This window comes from Lampris incognitus, unplaced genomic scaffold (genome assembly GCF_029633865.1).
Source record: "Lampris incognitus isolate fLamInc1 unplaced genomic scaffold, fLamInc1.hap2 H_4, whole genome shotgun sequence".
Classification (NCBI taxonomy): domain Eukaryota; kingdom Metazoa; phylum Chordata; class Actinopteri; order Lampriformes; family Lampridae; genus Lampris; species Lampris incognitus.
Window position 1 is genome coordinate 443,074 of NW_026611079.1, and position 23,748 is coordinate 466,821.

Genomic DNA, 23,748 nt, shown 5'->3' on the forward strand with positions numbered 1-23,748 from the left:
TGTGGAGTCACCGTCCGCTTCTTTCCACCCATCGAGGAGTTTCGCTAGGGGGACGTAGCGCATGGGAGGATCATGCTATTCCCCCCAGTTTTCCCTCCCACCCCGAACAGGCACCCCGATCGACCAGAGAAGGTGCTAGTGCAGGGACCAGGACACATACCCACATCTGGCTTCCCACCCGCAGACATGGCCAATTCTGTCTGTAGAGATGCCCGACCAAGCCTGCACCATATTTTCTAAAAAAACAAAATTATTCCAGCGCTCCACATCTGGTGAGTCAAACTAGTTTGAGTGTGCCAAGAGCTACCATAATGCTGTGCTTTCTATGCTCAACAGTGTCCAATGTGTATTTGGAATGGCCCTTCACCCAAAGGATATCCAGCCAACAGCAGGCCAGTGGTTAAAAATGTAATATTATGTTTTAAACATATTTTTCTATGGATTGGACATCTATGGAGTATAACAAATGATTGTTACATCATCAAATGAAAATGAAAAAATAAAAAAATGAAATGCAAATAAAAAAAAAGACACAGTAAGATAATTTTCGGAAATATTGGAATGTGTTTACTTACCCTTGTTCTGGAATGATTAGCTTCCTAAGAATTTTTGAAGCATAGTAGCTGGTGAATACTGATGGGATCTCAATCTCCTCTGCAATGGTGTCTGTTGCAACCATGAGAAGAACACCGTTTACTTTACCATAGGTGATGGTAGCACCTATCATATTTAGGGTAACTCAGTAAAATATGGTCGGTTATTGAACAGAATTTGTGCTGTAAGAAATGAAATTGAAATGATCAAACATGTTGAAATGTGATTGTTTTCAAACATATGCGGTTATGATGCCACAGATAAAAGCAAAACACTCAGGCCATTGTTTTTCTTTGAAATGTTATGTACACTGAAGTACAAAAAAGGCAATACTGCTTTCCCTCAGTGAGATATAGTTTTTGTCACTTTCTGATCCAAATCCATTCAAAATCTTTAAAATGAAATCCATAAAGGTATTGTCTTTTTGCTTTTTCTGGTGTTATGAAGGCTAAATGAAAAACTGTCAATGCATTTCTCTCTGTTTCAGGGCCACATATTGCATTTCTTATAAGACTGTGTGGTCATCATACCTAAATTCACTGTAATCAAACGTCCAATTACAGTGCACAGAGGGAGCAACTGGCATGGTTGAGGAAAGCAGAAGAAACTAAATGGGATGGACATTTTTAGTCGGTCTGCTTGAGCTGGTAGGGTTAATATGTCTGGCTATCACGATAGGTAACTCCTACAGATGCTGGAGCAGCTTTACACTGTGGATCTGGGATGAGCAATTTGAGCATCCACACACATTACATTTCCCCCCACCCGCAACTGTACAAGAGACCCACCACCTGTAGGAATCACTAATTGTGATTGCGGGACATACACCGATCAGCCAAAGGATTAAAACCACTGACAGGTAACAAAATAACATTGATTATCTCATTACAATGGCACCTGTCAAGTGGTGGAGTATATTATGCAGCAAGTGAACAATCAGTTGTTGAAGTTGATGTGTTGGAAGCATGAAAAATGGGCAAGCGAATAGATCTGAGCGACTTTGACAAGAGCCAAATTGTGACGGCTAGATGACTGGGTCAGAGCATCTCGGAAACAACAAGTCTTGTGGGGTGTTCCAGGTATGCAGTGGTCAATACCTACCAAAAGTGGTCCACGGAAGGACAACTGGTGACCAACAACAGGGTCATGGGTGCCCAAGAATCACTGATGCGCACAGGAAGCGAGGTCTAGCCCGTCCAGTCCGACCCTACAGAAGAGGTACTGTAGCTCAAATTGCTGAACTACGATAGACAGATGTCAGAACACAGATAGATAATAGAAGATAGACAATGCTGGCTACGATAGACAGGTGTCAGAACACAGTGCATCGTAGCTTGCTGTGTATGGGGCTACGTAGCCACAGACCGGTCAGAGTGCCCATGCTGACCCCTGTCCAGCACTGAAAGTGCCTCCAATGGGACCGTGAGCGTCAGAACTGGACCATGGAGCAGTGCAAGAAGTTTGCCTCGTCTGATGAATCATGTTTTTTTTTATATCACGTGAACGACCAGGTGCGTGTGGCGTGTATCTGGGGAAGAGATGGCACCAGGATGCACTATGGGAAGAAGGCAAGCTGGCAGAGACAGTGTAATGCTCTGGGCAATGTTCTTCTGGGAAACCTTGGGTCCTAGCATTCATGTGGCTGTTACTTTGACACATGCCAACTACCTAAACATTGCTGCAGACTAGGCACACCCCTTCATGGTAATGGTATTCCCTATTGGCTGTGGCCTCTTTCAGCAGGACAATGCACTCAACCACGCTGCAAAAATTGTTGTTCAGGAATGGTTTGAGGAACATGACAGCATTTAAGGTGTAGTCTTGGCCTCCAAATTCCCCAGATCTCAATCCGATTGAGCATATGTGGGATGTGCTGGAAAAAACAAGTCTGTTCCATGGAAGCCCCACCTCGGAACTTACAGACTTAAAGGATCTGCTGCTAACATCTTGGTGCCAGATACCAGAGGACACCTTCAGAGGTCTTGTGGAGCCCATGTCTTGATGGGTCAGAGCTCTTTTGGCGACACGAGGGAGACCTACGCAATATTAGGCAGGTAGTTTTAATGTTTTGGCTGATTGGTGTATTAGCTCTACTGGCTTCCATAATACCTGGTTGAGCCAGAGACAAGACAGAGATTCAAACCATGAATCTCAGATAGCCTAATACCCTAGCATAACAGTCTGTACCAATATTCAGGAAAGGTAAATCAATACACTTGAAAGCACAAATGAACCAGAAAATTTGGATAAAACATATGCTAGTCGTTGCCCCTGCTAGACAAGATCAAGTAACAATAACAATTGACAACTCGGATTTCACAAAGTGTGGCAGCCAAAAATCTTGGCTTCACGTTTGATCCCAGCCTTTCCTTTGATAAGCATATAACATAGCTAAAATTTGGTCTTTCCTGTCCATGGCTGATGCAGACTCTTAACACATGCATTTGTTTGTTTCACCCAGACTTAAAACTCATCTTTTTGCCTCAGCCTGCAATTAGCTGCCTTTAAATTGTGTATTTCACAACCTGTACTGCATGGCGGATCGATTTCTGTCTCAATGAATTTACCAAGGACTGTTCTGCCGACGAAATAAGAGTATTGAATATTGCCTACTGCAAAATGTTCTCTCGCGTCTTTTCTCTCTCTCTGAATGTCTTCTCCTTTCTCTTGTCCTGTGTATGTGAATGGCGTGATGGGAGTCTCCCCCGTGTGCACGTTGTAATGTTTATGGCTTATAATGTGATGTTTCTTGTGTTGTAATTTGATGGTGTTTTATTTCATTCACTGAGTGGCACACTTGGTTCATGGTTATAGCATGGGGCGCTCTTGATTCATTTCATTTTAAGCGGTAGTGGGTTGAAAGAAAGGAAAGAAGAAACCCCCGGAAATGTGCGATCCTTTAGATAGGTGCGATTGCCAAGCATTGGAAGCTATTTACATTTATAAAAGAATTTAAACATTACATTGACGTTTTTGAATTTGATTTTAGAACTTTATATGTGTAGTCTGTCCTCCTTCCAGGTCTCCATGGTGACGGTGGTCGCCACCTGGACACTGCTTGGCATCCCCCTCATCATCTATCCATCCATCCATCCATTATCCGAACTGCTTATCCTGCTCTCGCGGTTGCGGGGATGCCGGAGCCTATCCCAGCAGTCATTGGGCGGCAGGCGGGGAGACACCCTGGACAGGTCGCCAGGCCATCACTCACACAGACATTCACACACACACACACACACACACACACACACACACACACACACACACACACACACACACACACACATTCATACCTAGGGGCAATTTAGTACAACCGATTCACCTGATCTACATATCTTTGGACTGTGGGAGGAAACCGGAGCACCTGGACTCGGAAACCCACACAGACACGGGGAGAACATGCAAACTCCACACAGAGGACAACATGGGACAACCCCCAAGGTTGGACTACCACAGGGCTTGAACCCAGAACCTTCTTGCTGTGAGGTGACTGTGCCAACCACTGCGCCACCATGCTGCCCCTCCTCACCATAGTCATATATCTTCATATATCTTATAGTAGTTCCATTACAATGCTGTTAACCTCTTTCAATGTTGTATTCTGTAAACTGTGTTTTATTCTGTACACACAACATCCATTGCACATCTGTCTATGTCTAAAGAGCCCTCCTGTGTTGCTCTCCCTGAGGTTTCTCCCTGTTCAAGGGTTGTTGTTTTTTTGTTTTTTGTTTTTTAGGACGTTGTTCCTTATCCGATGTGAGGGTCTTAAGGAAAGGATGCTGTACTGGTGTAAAGCCCGCTGAGGTAAATTTGTAATTTGTGATACTGGGCTATACAAATAAAATTGACTTAAAATCCTTTTTCTAAAGGAAATCAATTCACAAAAGGAATTAATTTGCTGCATCAACAAGTGATGATCATGTATTTTTTAGAGTAGAGAGTTTGTTTGAAAGAATGGGTGAAGTGATGACTGTCACAGGTGAGGAATTCAGTGAAGGCCACTTCGCAGCTTTCAAAAGAACCATTCAAGAACAGATTCAAGTGCCAGCTAGTCAAGGTGTAGGTCGATCGAAAATACGCATTAAAATTACTCCGCAGACTCTCCCATTAATCCAATCCTTTTACTGTGAATGGACAGCTAATTAAAATGAATTTAGGCACAACTGCCATATCTTTTGATAAATGTAATCCGTGGCCACCTTAATAGTGCCAGGGGAGCCAAATGAAATAGTTACATGGATTTCATTCAAAGCTTTGGATTGTATTTCAAAAACCACATCAAGAAAAACAATCACATTTGCCTGTTGCTTTTACTTGTGATATCATAACTGTGTGCGTGTTGGGAGACGGTCACGTGTGCATTGCATTTACACGTTTGATTGCATCAACTGCTCTTTTTTAATGAATGTGCTTGATAATTAATGGGTAAAGACATTTTCAAAAGATACTTTACCATTGCTGTAGTTCATATTGAGCAGAGTGTCAGAGTACATGTTATGAACAATCGCAGCACTGAATCCAGCCTGTTGTGCATGCAACACCTGAAAATAAATCCATGACATTAGTCCATTCTGATTCGCATAGGGCACAGATGAGTATCTGGCCTAAAAAAAAACCACCTTTTTACTGACCTTAATATCAAAATTACAATCATAGCGTCTTATGAGAGCTATGAACTTGGTGATGTTTGTATCGGTGGATGGTGGTAGAGGAGATGGGGGTTGTATTGGTGAGCAACCATTGAGTGGATGAGCCTCCACCAGAATTCCCTTATGGGCACAAGGTAAAAAATAGTTAATACGATGGAGGATCACAGCCTATATATCTTATGTATGTTACCCTTCTCTTTTCTCACCATTAGTCCATCCTTGGAAAGCGGGGATCCAAACAAGGCAGGCAGGTCCTCAAACAACATGGAGGTCATATTGTTATAATACTGCCAAAAAAACCAAAAAGAACAAAAAAAAAAAAAAGGAATCATGTCATGAGTATAATCTTCAACCAAATCATATTTACAATTCATGGAATCACTTCTAGGCTACAGTTTGTCAAATTCTAAAGTCCTTCACAGAGATAACTCACAGCATAGATAAAGGCATGGGTGGGCGAGGGTGCTAGCGTGCAGCACAATGCCAGCATTAGGACACTCAATCGAGCTCCTTCACACCACACACCTTGGCATATCATACTGGCCCACTGAAGCTTGTACTGAACTGGGAAAAAAAATGAAGAAAGATACACATCACTGTCATCATCATCATTACCAACTGACAGTATTCTAAGTTTTAGATGTGAATACTAGGGCTGTCACAATTATTACATGATCGTGATTATTTGACCTGACCGCGGCCATTTTGCATAATTGTTAAACAGCTGGATGAAACTAACAGAAATGTCATATTTCTATCAGTATTTCCATGTCGTTTTCCACCGTTTGTTGTTTGACTGGCACTCTTTTAATGACATCATCTTGTTGCGCCCCTGGCACAAGTGGTGAATTAGCGCCAACAAACTGTTTATCTTGAGACGCTTATTCTATAATATTCGACGACTGCATTTCGACGCACGTGTTGACATTAACATCATGGACGTCATTGCAAAGCCAAACACCACAGCACCGCTGTGGGCACATTTTGGTTTTAAGCCAAATGAAAAAGGAGAGCCTGATAACTTGGAGGAGGCAATTTGTCAGATTTGCAACAAAAAGGTGGCAGTCAAAAGCGCTAATACCACAAATATAAAAAAAATCATCTACGGATCCACCACCCCACCCAATTCACTGAACTTGGAAAGACAGATGGCTCAGAAAACAGGGTAATTGGCCAAGTAAAATTGGGGAGAAAGGCCAAAATAGACAAAAAAAAAAACAAAAAAAACAAAAAAACAATTAAATCGTTAATCGCGATTATCTGTATGTCAATTAACTGTCAACTAAAATTTCATGATCGTGACAGCCCTAGTGAATACATGACACCATTTGGGGGATCACAGACAAAACAGACAAATGTCTCTGAGCCCTCAGGATTCACAATCCAAAGCTAATATGTAACTGAACAGATATGCAGCATATTTCTCTGTTCTATTATTTATCTACTAAACCAGCAGGTAGTGTCCTATTTCTATGGGATAGCTGAGTAATTGTATACAATCGAACTTAAAAGAGTTGCAAATTACAGAAGAACCACAATAATTTTGCTCCCTGTTTAATCCCTATTAATGCCCATCTGTCAGATGAGTACAAAAGCAAACCTCTTTCAAGATGCAGTCTGGCAAAGTGGTTATTAGTTTTCTCCAAACATATTTTTGCTCAGTATGCCTAAATTATAACACTACTCTCTTCATATCAACATCTTTTTTTTTGTGATCAAGTGTTTTAATATTAGAAATCATATTTGAAAATAAAATGCACAATACACAAGTGGGAATACAAAGACAGAAACCTTGATAGACAGATTACAATACAAAAAAAAAAAAAAAACCCTCCCACCCCATCCCCAGAACCTACAGGACAATGCTGGAAAGACCAACAGATTCATTTATAGAATGACTATAACCAGAGCCTTCAATTTCTCAGTGGCCAGAAGCCATTGATTCAGGTTGTCTTCCTTTGGCCCCATTTAAACGGGCAGATGATTGTTCCATGTAGATAACACCGAAAGATGTGAGAATCCAGTTGGTAATGGAAAGTTTGTTGGATTGTTTCAAACACATACCAATGAGTTTTTTAGCCCCTGTTAATCCTGATATGCACAAATTGTTAATTCAGAAAGGTCATTCAAGATCAAAGTGGGTACAGATACAGGCATGGTTACACAGAACATATCAGATAGATGGGTGGCTACTTCCCTCCAAAAGTGAGCTACAGTTGGACACTCCCAGAATATGTGGGAAAAGATTCCATGGACCCCCTGAGGGCATAGGGAACAAAGGGGATCAGTTGCAATATCCATGAGGTGCATTCTCCTAGGAGTGAGGTAGATTCTATGCACACAGTTTAGTTAAATTTGTTGATGGTCAGGATTGCAGGAAGGCAGCAAAATGTTAGCCCAAACACAGTCCCAATCCAAATCTGATTCTAAGTTCACTTCTTCATTGCCTGTCCACAGAGAGTTTATTATAAGAGGCTTCAAGTAATTTTGAATTAAGTGCAGAGGCTAAACCTTTACAGGCCCTACTGGAACGGATCATTCCATGGAATGGATGTTGTATTAAGGGTGGATTCCACAGCACACCATGAGCAATGAAGGAAGCCCTAAGCTTCTAACAAAAGAAGAATCAAGTGCCCGGTAGGTTATAACTGTCTTTAAGGTCCTGAAATAATCTGAGACCACCGTTGTTGTAAATGTTACCCAATATATGGATGTCTCTCCATTCCCATAGTGAAAAATTGACTGGCCAATGCCCAATAGGCGGCTGCTTTTTTTTTTTTTTTAAATGGAGAGTTGCAATGCCATAAACAATGAATTTAACACTATTTTTGTGCTAGATGCCACATATGTATCATTTGCATGATAACAGGGCTGAACCGAAGCTGACACTGTTTAACTGAAATACTTGTGTATGAATGATATCTTGTAATCTCCCAGCAACTGGGCATGCACAAGCCAGTGCATTCTTAGTGCCGGTCCCATGCATGGATAAATTGGGAGGGTTACGTCAGGAAGGGCATCCAGCGTAAAACCTTTGCCAAATCAAATTTAAGCAGATCATAAATCAGCTTTCACTGGAAGCCATAACAACATGTACTGTGGCTCTGCTGAATTACAGAAGCTAAGCAGGTCAGGAATTGACTAGTACTTGGATGGTAGATCTCCCGGGAAAACTGAGTTGCTGCTCGAAGTGCTGTTGGTGGGCTAGTTGGGGGCAGTCTTCTCTCTGGTCCTAATCATCATCATCCCCTCTGGTTGTAATCGTCGACAACGACAATCCGAATGCCTCAGTGAGGTGATGCACCACTATGCAGTAGGAGATGCCGTCCTTCGGATGAGATGTTATAACCGATGTCCTGACTCACTACTACTAATACTACTACTACTTTCAGCTGCTCCCGTTAGGGGTCGCCACAGTGAATCATCCATTTCTTCCTGTCCTTTGCATCTTCCTCTGTCACACCAGCCACCCGCATGTCCTCTCTTACTACATTCATAAACCTCTTTGGCCTTCCTCTTTTCCTCTTCCCTGGCAGCTCCATATTCATCATCTTTCTCCCAATATACCCAGCATCTCTCCTCCACAAATGTCCAAACCACCTCAATCTTGCCTCTCTTGCTTTGTCTCCATGCCGTCCAACCTGAGTTGTCCCTCTAATACACTCGTTTCTAATCCTGTCCTTCTTCATCACTCCCAATTAAAATCTTAGCATCTTCAACTCTGCCACCTCCAGCTCCGCCTCCTGTCTTTTCATCAGTGCCACTGTCTCCAAACCATATAACATACTGGTCTCACAACCATCTTGTAAACCTTTCCTTTAACTCTTGCTGGTACCCTTAAGTTGCAAATGACTCCTGACACTCTTCTCCACCCACTCCACCCTGCCTGCACTCTCTTCTTCACCCCTCTACTGCACTCCCCGCTACTTTGGACAGTTGACCCCAAGTATTTAAACTCATATGCCTTCATCACCTCCACTCCGTGCATCCTGACCATTCCACTGTCCTCCCTCTCATTCACGCATAGGTATTCCGTCTTGCTCCTACTGACTTTCATTCCTCTTCTCTCCAGTGCATACCTCCACCTCTCTAGACTCTCCTCAACCTGCTCCCTACTCTCACTACAGATCCCAATGTCATCTGCAAACATTATCATCCGAGGAGACTCCTGCCTGATCTCGTTCGTCAACCTGTCCATCACCATTGAAAACAAAAAAGGGCTCAGAGCCAATCCTTGACGTAATCCCACCTCCACCTTCAACCCATCTGTCATTCCAACCGCACACCTCACCACTGTCACACTTCCCTCATACAAATCCTGTACCACTCCTACATACTTCTCTGCAACTCCCAACTTTCTCATACAACACCACAACTCCTCTCTCGGCACCCTGTCATATACTTTCTCTAAATCCACAAAGACACAATGTAACACCTTCTGGCTTTCTCTATATTTCTCAACCAACATTCTCAAAGCAAACATCACATCTGTAGTGTTCTTTTTGTGACATGAAACCACAATGCTGCTCGCTAATCGTCACCTCGACTCTTAATCTAGCTTCTATTACTCTTTCCCATATCTTCATGCTGTGGCTGATCAACTTTATACCTCTGTAATTGCTACAGTTCTGCACATCGCCCTTGTTCTTGAAAATCGGTACCAGTATACTTCTCCACTCCTCAGGCATCCTCTCACTATCCAAGATTGTGTTAAACAATCTAGTTGAAAACTCCACTGCCATCTCTCCTAAACATCTCCCTGCCTCCACGGGTATGTCATCTAGACCAACTGCCTTTCCACTCTTCATCCTCTTCATAGCTGCCCTCACTTCCTCCTTGCCAATCCACTGCACTTCCTGATTCACTATCCCCACATCATCCAACCTTCTCTCTCTTTCTTCATTCATCAGCCCCTCAAAGTACTCCTTTCACCTTTTCAGAACATTCTCCTCGCTTGTCAGCACATTTCCATTACTATCCTTGATTGCCCTAACCTGCTGTACATCCTTCTCAGCTCGGTCCCTGTCTAGCCAATTGGTACAAGTCCTCCTCCTTTCTTAGTGTCTAACCTCTCATACAACGGATCATATGCCTTTTCCTTTGCCTTTGCCACCTCTCTCTTTGCTTTATGCTGCATCTCCTTGTACTCCTGTCTACATTCATCTCTCTATCCCACTTCTTCTTTGCCAACCTCTTCCTCTGTATACTTTGCTGTACTTCCTCATTCCAAGGCCAAGTCTCTTTGTCTTCCTTCCTCTGTCCTGATGACACACCAAGTACCTTCCTACCTGTCTCCCTCACTATTTCTGCAGTGCTTGCCCAGCCATCCAGCAACGCTTCACTACCAGATGGTGCAGGTCTTAACTCCTCCTTGAACTCCACACAACAGTCTTCCTTATTCAAATTCCACCATTTGATCTTTGGCTTTGCTTTCACTCACTTCCTCTTCTTGGTCTCCAAAGTCATCCTACAGACCACCATTCGATGCTGCCTAGCTATGTTCTCCCATCACCACCTTGCAATCTCCAATCCCTTTCAGATCATGCCTTCTACATAAGATATAGTCCACCTGTGTGCACTTTCCTCCACTCTTTTATGTCATCCTGTGTTCCTCCCTCTTCTTGTAATATGTATTCACCACAGCCATTTCCATCCTTTTTGCAAAATCCACCACCATCTGTTCCTCCACATTTTTCTCCTTGACACCATACCTACCCATCACCTGCTCATCACCTCTGTTCCCTTCACCCACAGGCCCATTTAAGTCTGCTCCAATCACCATTCTCTCCTCCTTCAGCCACTTCATTCAACTCACTCTAAAATTATTTTCTCTTCCATCTCACACTCAACTTGTGGGGCATATGCGCTGATAACATTCATCAATACACCTTCAATTTCCAGCTTCATACTCATCAATCTGTCTGACGCTCTCTTCACCTCCAGCACACTCTTGACATACTCTTCCTACAGAATTACCCCTTACCCATTTCTCCTCCCATTCACACCACGGTAGAAGAGTTTAAACCCACCTCCAATGCTCCTGGCCTTACTCCCTCTTCCACACACAGTATACCTACCTTTCTTCTTTCCATCACACCAGCTAGCTCTTTCCCTTTACCAGTCATAGTGCCAACAGTTCTGACTCTCACCTCCACACTCCTACCCTTCCTCCACTGTGATAATTAAATATACCATGTGATGATATTATAATTTCGACACTGGATAGGTCGATGCCCGGATTAGCAAGAACTGCCACCAGCACTGTTTGCCGAAAGGGTACCGGTGGAAACTATGCTACTATTGGGCAAAGGAGAGGGGGAAGATATGTCCAGATGTAGCGGGAGAGGAGGAAGGGTAGGAGTGTGGAGGTGAGAGTCACAACTTTGAATGTTGGCAGTATGACTGGTAAAGGGAGATAGCTGGATGATATGATGGAGGGAAGGAAGATAGATATAATGTGTGTGCATGAGACCAGGTGGAAGGGGAGTAAGGCCAGGAGCATCGGATGTGGGTTCCAACACTTCTACTATGGTGCGGCTGGGAGGAGAAATTGGGTAGGAGTAATTCTCAAAGAAAAGTATGTCAAGAGGTTGTTGGAGGTGAAGAGACTGTCAGACAGAGTGATGAGTATGAAGTTGAAAATCGAAGATGTGATGATGAATATTGTCGGCGCAAATGCCCTGCAAATTGGTTGTGAGATGGAAGAGAAAGAATTCTGGAGTGAGTGGAATAAAGTAGTGGAGAGTGCAACCAAGGAGGAGAGAATGGTGATTGGAGCAGACTGCAATGGGCATGTTGGTAAAGGGAACAGAGGTGATGGGTAGACATGGTGTCAAGGAGAGAAATGTGGAAGGACAGATGGTGGTGGACTTGGGGAAAAGGATGGAAATGGCTGTGGTGAATGTTTTTCAAGAAGAGGGAGGAACACAGGGTGACGTATAAAAGTGCAGGAAAGTGCACACAGGTGGACTATATCTTATGCAGGTGGTGCAATCTAAAAGAGACTGGAGACTTCAAGGTGGTGAGAGGAAAGAACGTAGCTAGGCAGCATTGGATGGTGGTCTGTGGGATGACTTTGGAGATCAAGAAGAGGAAGAGAGTGAAGGCAGAGTCAAAGATCAAATGGTGGAAGTTGAAAAAAGGACGACTGTTGTGTGGAGTTCAGGGAGGAGTTACGACAGACACTGGGTGGTAGTGAAGAATTCCCGGATGGCTGGACAACTACTGCAGAAATAGTGAGGGAGACAGCTAAGAAGGTACTTGGTGTGTCATCTGGACAGAGGAAGGAAGACAATGAGACTTGGTGGTGGAATGAGGAAGTACAGCAAAGTGTACAGATGAAGAGGTTGGCAAAGAAGAAGTGGGATAGTCAGAGAGATGAAGAAAGCAGACAGCAGTACAAGGAGATGCAGCGTTAAGGCGAAAAGAGAAGTAGCAAAGGCAATGGAAAAGGCGTATCGTGAGTTGTATGAGAGATTAAACACTAAGGAAGGAGAAAAATACTTTTACCGATTGGCTAGACAAAGGGACCGAGCCGGGAACAAAGTGCAGCAGGTTAGGGTGATGAAGGATGGCGATGGAAATGTGCTGACAAAGGAGGAGAGTGTGTTGGGATGGTAGTAGGAGTACTTTGAGGGGCTGATAAATGAAGAAAATGAGAGAGAGAGAGAGAGAAGGTTGAATGATGTGGGGATTGGGAATCAGGAAATGTGGTGGATTAGCAAGGATGAACAGAGGGCAGCTAAGAAGAGGATGAAGAGTGAAAAAGCAGTTGGTCCAGATGACATACCTGTGGAGGCTTGGAAATGTTTAGGAGAGATGGCAGTGGAGTTTTTAACTAGACTGTTTAACAAGCTTGGAAAATGAGAGTATGCCTGAGGACTTTAGAACAAGTATACTTGTACCAATTTTCAAGAATAAGGGTGATGTGCAGAGCTGTAGTAACTTCGGGGGTTAAATTAAGAGAAAAGGTGATGATTGGCGAGCAGCAGTATGGTTTCATGCCACGAAAAAGCACTACAGACGCGATGTTTGCATTAACAATTTTGATGGCGAAGTCTCTGAGCAGGATAAGTGGTTTGGATAATGGATGGATGGAAGTATAGAGAGGGTTAGAAGGAGTTACACTGAGTCTTCGTGGATTTAGAGAACGCGTATGACAGGGTGCCGGGAGAGGAGGTGTGGTGTTGTATGATGATGTCGGAAGTGGCAGAGAAGTATGTCAGAGTGGTGCACAATATGTATGAGGGCAGTGTGACAGTCGTGAGGTGTGTGGTAGAAGTGACGGATGGGTTCGAAGTGGATGTGGGATTATGTCCAGGATCGGCTCTGAGCCCGTTCTTGTTTTCAATGGTAATGGACAGGTGGACAGCTGAGATCAAGCAGGAGTCTCCGTGGACTATGATGTTTGCAGCTGACACTGCGATCTGTAGTGAGATTAGGGAGTAGGTTGAGGAGAACTTGGAGAGGTGGAGGTATGCACTGGAGAGAAGAGCAATTAAAGTCAGTAAGGGCAAGATGGAATACATACTATGCATGAATGAGAGGCAGGACTGCAGAATTGTCGGGATGCAAGGCGTAGCGGTAGCGTACATGCTTGATATGAATGCAGACCGTAGCTGTCTGAAAAGCAGATGATCTCACGTGGCACTTCAACATTATGCATGCTGCCAGTTTTAATGCCAACCACCCCACAAAATCAGATCACTGCGAACAAAAAAGAGCAAATATGATAACATCATACAAGCACTCCATTTCTACTATCTGTAAATCAACATCGGCACAAGAGAGTGCAACAGCTGCATCACTGCATGTATCATGGAACCTTGCTAAAGTTAAGAAGCCATTTGTTGATGCGGAGTTGATTAAAACGTGTGCAATTGATATACGGTTGGTGAAGTTTTAAATCATGATGAGAAAAACGAGAAAACGGTTTTGGAGCTATTAAAGTAGGTGCCATTTTCTGCTAACACGGCAACAAGAAGAGTAGAACTTTTAACAGAGGAATGCTTTTCCAATCAACTCACCTATTTGAAGAAAGCAGAAGCCATATCACTAGCCATAGACCCGTCCTGTGACTGAACTGATATGGAACAGCAATCTGTGTATGCAAGATTTTTTGATAGGAGGACCACTGGGAAGAGCTACTTTGTTTGCTTCATCTGCTTCGGTACACAACTGGGGAAATCATCTTTGATGAATCTGCACAGTTGTTCGAGAATAGCTTGGATGTGAGCAAAATTGTGTCCATTGTCACCAATAAATAGTGAGCCAACACAAGGGCTTGGTAAGCAGGCTTGCCACTGTTAATCCAGCACTCTTTCATTGCATTATTCACAAATCAGTGTTGTGCGCTAAACTGTGTGGGGAAATGAAAGAGGTGATGGATACTCTGACGAGACCAGCAAATTTCGTTTTCAAGAGTTCTATTCTGCAACATCGCCTTTTCAGAGCATTGCTGAAGGAAATGTTAGTGAAACCCAAGGATCTTTTGCTGCATAATGATGTCGCTGGCTGAGCAAAGACCGTGTGTTGGAGAGGGTGTGCAATGAGCTTGTGTCATTTTTAACTGGACTGCGGAGCCAAAAAGCCCAGGAATCAGAAGATTTTAAGTGACAATAAGGTGATGGCATATGATATTTTTTGTGTGACATCATGTCTCATCTAAATCACCTTAATCTGCAATTACAAGGCAAGAACCACACTGTTGCAGACATGTACAAGGCGGTTGAAGCTTTCCGGTCAAAGCTGAACCTTTTGGAGAGAGACATTCATGGAAGAAAGTTACACTTTCCAAATCTGCGGGAGCATTGCGAGATGATTGAAATGTGGGAGGATTCAGCGATGAAGGATTTCATGATGAGCCTGGCAGAAAACTTCCAAGGAATGATTTGAAAGCTCCCCTAAACTCCCAGCTGACATCTTCCTCTTCCTGAGATACCCATTCTCTGTTTTGGCTGATGGCCAGTGGACTGAAGAGGCCAAAAGGCAGGTAGGTAGGTACCTTCCATAGATGAGGCAACTCTTCAGATGGAGGTCTTGGAGATGAGAACATCTAATTTGCTCAAAGCACAACACAAGAATGTTGGGGTGAGTGACTTTTGGATCAATGTGGTTCCCCAAGCTCAATTCAAAAACATGAGCTATTGCAATGCTCCTACTCACAATGTTCACCTCCATGTACATATGTGAATCATCGTTTTCTTCAATGAACTCTTACCAAGAACCAGGAAAGAAACAGACTCTCCAAAGCCAGTGCCTCAGGATTTCTACAACAGAACACAGCCACAACATCAGAAGGATAGCCTCATCCCATCGCTCTAACTTCTCTCACTGATTGTTGAATGAACTTTTTAATTTATTCTCTCACAATGTTTTTTGTGTCATTTTTAACCGTTTTATTTTGTTCTGTGAGGCACTTTGTAACCCTGTTTAGAAAAGTGCTGTACAAATTAAGTTTATTATATTATTATTCATTTTTGTCCATTTGTCTATAATTAAATGGTTAGTTTTGGGCTTATTTTGTTTCAAGAGTGTTTTGTTTTTTTTGTTTTTTTGCTTGCATGACCCTCAACACAGGCTTTGAGAATCCCAGGCCTAAATGACTACTACTGATATTAATGACAATGATAAAAATAATAAGCATAATAATCACAATAGCAGCAAAAACATTTGCACATAAAAAAAAACCTTTACTGGCGCAATGAATCCCCCCCCCCCCCCAGATGTTTTGGCCCTTGGCTTGGCATGCATCATATTATTTGGCCCTAGGGGAAAACTAATTGGGGAACCCTGGTCTATAGGGTCTGAAAAAGCTGAACAGAATTTGGAAGGATGCTGTCTAGACCAGGTGATGTCCCCCTCTGCTTATCAAATGTCGCCGCTTTAAGTTACTCTAGAGTAATTGTTTCAGCCAGTCATTGTGAGTCATCCCCAGCAAGACATGGTAGTTCCACTTTACTGAGGAATCCCATTTTCATTTGTCAAAAGCTACGTCTGACTTGTACAGATTAGGGTAAAAAGAATGGAACGTTTTGTTGGTCTCTATGGAATCGGTTGTTACATCACCGTTCTCTGCTCTAATAGCCGGTATACCAGCAAACTGCTCACAAACCCTGATCCTCATGGCAAGTAAATGATTAGGTCTGGAGCTATGGAAGTAATGGCACTGCCTGGCTCTATGATTGAGAAATTCTGAACACTGCCTGAGAATGACATTGATATATTTCTTAACTAACTTCCATTGCAAGTCCACTTGTTTGGTATAATTTGCCTGAAGTGAAGCGCCATGCTTTATGCAGATTGGATGCAAATAGTGTGGAATTACTCCTTATGAAACCTTTAACAGAGTTCTACAATATCATTGGATCACTGACTGTACCTGCATTGATCTCCACAAATTCTCTAAGTCCCTCAGTAAATTGAGACCTGAAGTCATCGTTTTTTAAATAGTGTAGTATTTATCTGCCACCTAAGAGTACGGGAGGATAATGTAATAAAAGTAGCAGAAAGAAGGACACATTTATGATCCAACAGTGCTATCAGTAGTAAAGATATGTCTACATTAGCAAAGAGTTGAGGGAAAGCAAATAGATAGTCCATCCTGGAAAAGGAATTGTGCCTTGACGAGAAGAATGAGAAGTCTTTCATAGAGGGGTTGACTATGCACCACATGTCAACCAGCCAAGTATCTTTGGCCCAAATCTGTAAATCCCAGCATATTGTTAGTTAATGTGTTGTAAAAATCGACATCAAATGCATTGGGTGTGTAAGCAAGCACACACCTGAGCAATTTTCCTGCTAAAACATTCTAATCTGGCAATGACCAACCATCCTGCTGTATCAGACCACACATCCACAACCTTAATTTTCAGACTAATCTACCATCTATAGCAATCCCTTTCGTCTTGGTATCAGCAGAGGAGGATGCTATACCATGGTAAAATTTTAACAGCAAGCCACCTAACATCAATGTTTAAAAGACTGAGTCTCACTTAACAATGCCAAATTGACTTTCTATCACCTTAGTAACCCTAGAACACTGCATCGTTTTGTGTGGAGCATTGTATTCCGCCTGTATTCCAAACTAACGTAGTTAAATTCACCATGATTTCTGGTGCTGGTATACATCTGCGACTGATTTGAGGTGCAATTTATTTCAGTCAATGAGAAGGCTAGAGATCCCTTAAAGGTCCTTCCCCACATTTAATTATCTTAAAAGTAAAATACAAATAAACATAAAACAATTTGTAATAAAGAAGAACATATACCATGAAAATTTAAACAACCCTTACAAAAATGACACCCCCCCACAGTAAAAGCCCTCCCAACAAGCAAACACCTGTTTGCTGAAAAGCCCACCCCTACCCATAAAGCAAAATGTTCAGTAATCATAGGTGGATAAGGTCAGCTCAAATTAAACAGCCCCCCCACAAACCCATTGTACAGATTGAAATTAATTCAAACTGATGATCTATGACTGAGATAAAATCTACTGAAATTAACAGTTAGAAACGTTAGCAACCTTGTAACAAGTCTACCACTACTCCTTTCGGCTGCTCCCGTTAGGGGTCGCCACAGCGGATCATCCGTTTCCATTTCCTCCTGTCTTCTGCATCTTCCTCTGTCACACCAGCCACCACCTGCATGTCTTCCCTCACCACATCCATAAACCTCCTCTTTGGCCTTCCTCTTTTCCTCTTCCCTGGCAGCTCCATATTCAGGATCCTTCTCCCAGTATACCCAGATCTCTCCTCCACACATGTCCAAGGCAATCACATGTCCAATCAATCTTGCCTTACTTGCTCTGTCTCTAAACCATCCAAATTGAGCGGTCCCTCTAATATAATCGTTCCTAATCCTGTCCTCCTTCATCACTCCCAATGAAAATCTTAGCCTCTTCAACTCTGCAACCTCCAGCTCCGCTTCCTGTCTTTTCGTCAACGCCACTGTCTCCAAACCATATAACATAGCTGGTCTACAACCATCTTGTAAACCTTGCCTTTAACTCTTGCTGGTACCCTTCTGTTGCAAATCACTCCTGACACTCTTCTCCACCCACTCCACACTGCCTGCACTCTCTTCTTCACCTCTCTTCTGCACTCCCCGTTACTTTGGACAGTTGACCCCCAAGTATTTTTTTAACTCATGTGCCTTCATCACCTCTACTCCTTGCATCCTCACCATTCCGCTGTCCTCCCACTCATTCACGCATAGGTATTCCATCTTGCTCCTACTGACTTTCATTCCTCTTCTCTCCAGTGCATACCTCCACTGCTCCAGGCTCTCCTCAACCTGTACCCTAATCTCGCTACAGACCACAATGTCATCCGCAAACATATTAGCCCACGGAGACTCCTGCCTGATCTCCTCTGTCAACCTGTCCATCACCATTGCAAACAAGAAAGGGCTCAGAGCCAATCCTTGATGTAATCCCACCTCCACCTTGAACAAGCAATCTTGTAACAAGTAAAATAATCAAAGTGTAAACATTAAAATATAACAATGAGAAAGGCACAGACGTGATATTTTAACCATGTGTTGATTTCAAACTGAGCCTATTATGTGCCAGTTGCTGACGCTATTTGACATTAGCATCTAATTCGCCAGGTTTGAACTAGTATACTGGTATACTGATATAAAGGCAAGTTAGCCGACTTACTAAAGTGTATCGATCAATGTCCGTACAAAGACAACAACAACGGACACGTGTTAGAGCTCAAAAGTACAACAGGCTTAAAGGCTTAGAAAAAAATATCTCAGATACATGTCAGAGTTCAGAGTTATTCTGAAGGGCACCACTGGGTTGAACGATTCAGTGGGGGGTCCGTCCTCTGCTGTATCTGGGCTTCGTTTTTTGGCGAGAACAGCCTCGGTGCTGGTCGCAGTCAGCATCAAAAGGAGCTACCGCTCTATTGTGGGGTTGACATGAAATTCAGAAAGACCTCTGCTTTTTGCTTCTTCTGGTGGGTTACTCAGAAAACTATGCCGTCTTTAAAATTTGAGAGTTACTGGATCATCACCATCATCATCGACAGTCAGTCAAAGCGAGTATGACTGTCCTCTCCATTGGGTTGTCTACTTGAGGGTCTTCAGATGGCTGTAGAGGCCAATCTGCGATCCACATACTTTGGTTCAGTGTGGACAGGGGAAAGAGGTAGTGGTTGAGCCTTTTTCTCTCTCTCCTTGCGGTGCTGTCACTTTTTCTCTGCGGCACAGTGGAGTTCAATTTCATGACGTGCAGCTCCTTCCTGCACAGACTTCCTTCCAGGAGCTCCTACCCAGTGCAATGTGTTCAAAGTTGCTCGATGTGATGTTGAAATTCTTCAGACTGGTCTTGATACTGTCCTTGAAATGTTTCATGCCGGATACAGTAAAAGGACTCAACTCCTTTCGCCTGTGCGGTGGCCATTACTTGCAAGAAGGTCTGCCAACACTTGACTGTGTGGTCTCTGTAGTCTGCCAAAAACCTGAGATTGTGTCCTTTGACAACAAAGGGATGCTTCCTCGCTGCTCGAATAATGGTTTGGCGTGTAGTAAAGCATAGGCAGCAAAAGATGAGGGTACAGGGCCTCTCCCCATGCCTCGGGCTGGCACCATTGTAGATCTTATGAGCACGTATGATGTCTGGCTGCATATCTTTTAGGAAAGGGAACCACTTTGGGAGTGTGCGCTCCAGACATTGCACTGGGTTGGATCCCTCTTCTCCCTTCGTCAGTTCAAGCAGCCAAATATTGCAGCGTCTGTTTCGGTCCTCCATATCCGCCATTTTGCATTCTAACACCCTCAACTTTTTCTCCAGAGCTGAAAGAATGGCATGGCTGTTCTTGATATCAACTTTCAAGGTTGTTACCGCAGCGTTGATTGACTTGATGCTCGCTGAGAAAGAAGGATAGGTCAGACTGTATAGCACTAAGTTTTCAGCAGTGCCTTGAACCATTTCGTGTACACAATTTAGCTTAGATATCACATCGTAATTCCACTACCGACTCTGCTATGGCCTGGATATCGGGATCTTTTGAGACTTTGCCTGATCTCGTAGCAGGTTTCTTTGTTACATTTAACATCGTTGACACTTACCAAGTATTTAAAAGTGAAAATGATGATAACCTAATGCAAAATAACGTATTTGTGGAGCAAACGGGAGAGAGTGAAAAAGCTAAACTGACATTTTTTCCAGCCGATCACCTGAAGTCCTGCATATCAACATCTTTATGATGACGAATCGAGCAAGGATTCAATTTATAAGCTCTCCAAAAGTACTTGATCACACTGAATCAGGAAGTTAATAGATCTATGTGATGATTTTGCTTTTGTGAATTCACACAAGACACATTTTAGAGTGGCAGTTCCAATAATGTTGGGAGTAGGAAAAAATAAATACAATCATTGACGATAATATTGGGTCATATCTGATATTAAGATTAAACTTTCCCTCCTATTTCTTTCACAGTTCCGTCACTGTGTATAATAACAGTTAGGCCATGATTTTATATTTAATTTGTCAATTTCTAATTGGAATAAGCTTTGCTATTTTACAGATATGAGCCCTCACCTCACAAAACTTTTTTGTCTTCCAAATAAATATTTTAAAATTTTTTAGAATCCGTTTTGCTAACACTGCGCCAACTTTTACTAATGAATTTTGGGTGTAACTATCGAAAAAGATGTAAATGCAATTGTCATTCGAAAAAACTAAACCAAAAAACAATTCTATTATCAAGTGCCCCCTATTCTGATTACCAGCCATGCGAATAATCGATCAACTGGGAACATGGGAACAATTTAGGGCAGCGAATCGATGGACGTTAAATTTACGGCAAATACCAATGGTACATCAAAATCTGCGCCCTGTCAGATTATGTGACTGCCATTCAAACGTGCTATTTCGGCCGCCCCAGATGCTAATCCTAATCTTGGCCACACAAAACTCGCGTCTAAAACTAACTACCTAATGCCTAAATTACACCGTATCCAACTGCAATAACCTGGCCAAAAAAGTGTGTTTAAATAGCAGGGTCATACAATCTGACGGGTCGCAGATTTTGTTGTTACACTGGCAGACCCAGGTGCGCTCAGATTGACACATGATTTGAGGATTCAGAGGTCAAGATTGTTTGTGAAAAAAACGAGCGGTACCATAAATGTCAGATATGCTGATGAATCAATATTTCCCAATTTGTTGTTTTTTGCTGGCTAGAATTAGTGATTTGCTCTTGTGACTACACTGAAACGCTGTCAAAATGTGAACTCTAGCAACTATTCCAGCCTGCGACACAGCTTTCATGTCTGATCCATCACTCATTGGCTTCTATTGTAAAAGTACACCGATTGCAATAATGGCTCTTCTCATATCCTATTCGAAACAGCAACAATACAGTATATGTAAACAAATTATTTTGAATATAGCACGGAATCTGAGCGGGCCGCGGAAGCCAACAGTAAATGAAAACAATAAAAGTGTGGAGCTATTTTAGCTAGCTAACGTTACGTACCTTAGTGTTTCAACCCCGGTAATATCGGTAACTTTAAGTGTTATTCCAAATGTCTTGAAAGATTTCCTACATGTCAGTTTATGAACTGACCAAAGGTATTTTCACTTGAAACCACTTTTTTTTTACGACTCCAAACAGGGATTAATTTAACTGAGGTTTGTCACCGTTTGTTGGTTTCTCTGATAGACTACTACATTTACTTTCTCCGTGGCGTATCTAGGCTAACGCATCATATAATAAAAAGTCCATTGTTTTAAATTGACAATTATCACCATTCGTTTTAAATGAGACATTACGTTTCTACACCAAACTGCATATTAGCCTATAGCTAGTTACATTTCTAGTGGTTCTTTCTTCCTTGCTTTTTCCTTGTTTGATGGCGTGTCTTTGCACCAACATCAACACAAATAGCGCCCCTACCGAATGGGATGCTAGCTAGAATTGGAAAACGATAATTACCCATTACCCAAACAAGGGGGCTCCTAGTAAACTGTCAAATGGAAGGAAGAATTGCCTAAAAAACGTAATATCTCCTCGTCTCAGAAGATAACTTTGACTCCCCGTCAGCATTTCGGAGCATTTTTTTTCCGAGATGAAAGACGGCCTGAGTACACGGGGGTGGGTGGATGAATGGATGGATAGATAAATAGATAGATAGATAGATAGATAGATAGATAGATAGATAGATAGATAGATAGATAGATAGATAGATAGATAGATAGATAGATAGATAGATAGATAGATAGATAGATAGATAGATAGATAGATAGATAGATAGATAGATAGATGACCGCTCTACATTGACCCAACTTGTCAAAATAAGATAGACTGTAAAATGTATATTGTAACGTGCACGGATAAGTAGACACGTTGGTCCTTGGCTAACGGGTCGGACCCTTTAGTCGACTGGTTAACGTTGTCGCTTGCGGTGCAAGAAATACGGGTTCGCGTCCCGGCTGTGGCGACGGTATCTCGGACTGCCCCCCGAATTCGCTACATCGGTGTCAGAAGTGGGATGGAGCGACCGTAAGGCCATCGGAAGCTTAGGCGCCCTGAGCCGTGAATTGTAGCCAATTAGAGTGAGGCTCTCTAACACACCGAGGGGAGAGAAAAAAAAATAAAAAAGGAGAAGAGAAGCAGTGTGCGAGAGCTTTGCGGCTGTGTGTCGGTCGCTGAACAAAAACACTTTTCTAATGGAAAAAAGTACTGTGGCGAATTCTACTAGTGTTCCTGCCCCAGTTCATTTGCCTATTACCCACGATGCAACTGAAGTGTCGATGTTTTGGTTATGTTGTCGGATATTGAACATGTTAAAAACAGGCATATCTGTTACAGATAGCAGGGATGTGGTGGAAGGTAATGGGGACGTTATGAGAGAAGTCGCTGTCAGCGAGCAGTGTAACTCCACTACAATCCAACGTGGACGCCATTCAGGCCATCCCTGAGCCCAGCTCGGCCGCCCAGGTCGCCTCCTTCCTGGGTATGACAAGTTACTACCTGAGGTTTCTTCCCCAGTACTCTGCGACCACAGCCCCCCTGCGCCAGCTGCTGCGTAAGGACGAGCCATGGGTGTGGTCAAAGGCATGCAGTGACGCTGTGCGTGATCTCAAGACTCAACTGACTTCACCACCAGTGTTGGCTCACTTCGACATCTCCAGCTCCACCTTTGTGACCTGTGACGCATCAGCCACAGCGATAGGGGCTGTGCTGTCTCAAACCCAGAACGGTGTGGAGAAGCCCATTGCCTTCGCCTCCCGTGCCCTCAACCTGACCGAGCAGCGGTACTCCGTGGGTGAGCGTGAGGCGTTAGCCTGTATCTGGGCTTGTGAAAGGTGGCACCTCTACCTCTATGGCCGCTCCTTCACCCTCAGGACAGATCACCAGGCCCTGACAGCGCTGCTGTCCACATCTGGGACAGGCCACAAACCCCTAAGGCGGCACCGCTGGTCTGACCGCCTCCGCCAGTACAACTTCAGCCTGCAGTTCACCCCAGGCAGAGACAATGTTGTCGC

At 43.1% G+C, this 23,748-nt stretch overlaps 1 protein-coding gene across 2 annotated transcripts in view; it reads right to left on the minus strand.

Moving 5' to 3' along the window:
* LOC130131988 (E3 ubiquitin-protein ligase RNF167-like) overlaps positions 1-22,083 on the minus strand; it is a 44,148-nt gene extending 22,065 nt beyond the window's left edge. The window contains exons 1-6 of one of the 2 annotated variants that reach the window (XM_056301710.1): positions 21,737-22,083; positions 5,677-5,802; positions 5,450-5,530; positions 5,226-5,363; positions 5,048-5,135; positions 576-666 (exon numbers count right to left, since the gene is read on the minus strand). In XM_056301710.1, coding sequence (XP_056157685.1) covers positions 576-666; positions 5,048-5,135; positions 5,226-5,363; positions 5,450-5,530; positions 5,677-5,781 — 503 coding nt within the window. In that variant the 5' untranslated portion in view covers positions 5,782-5,802; positions 21,737-22,083. Of the gene's footprint in view, positions 1-575; positions 667-5,047; positions 5,136-5,225; positions 5,364-5,449; positions 5,531-5,676; positions 5,808-21,736 lie in introns of both variants that reach the window. The other variant, XM_056301709.1, reaches the window with a different exon arrangement.
* Positions 22,084-23,748: the final 1,665 nt, after the last annotated feature.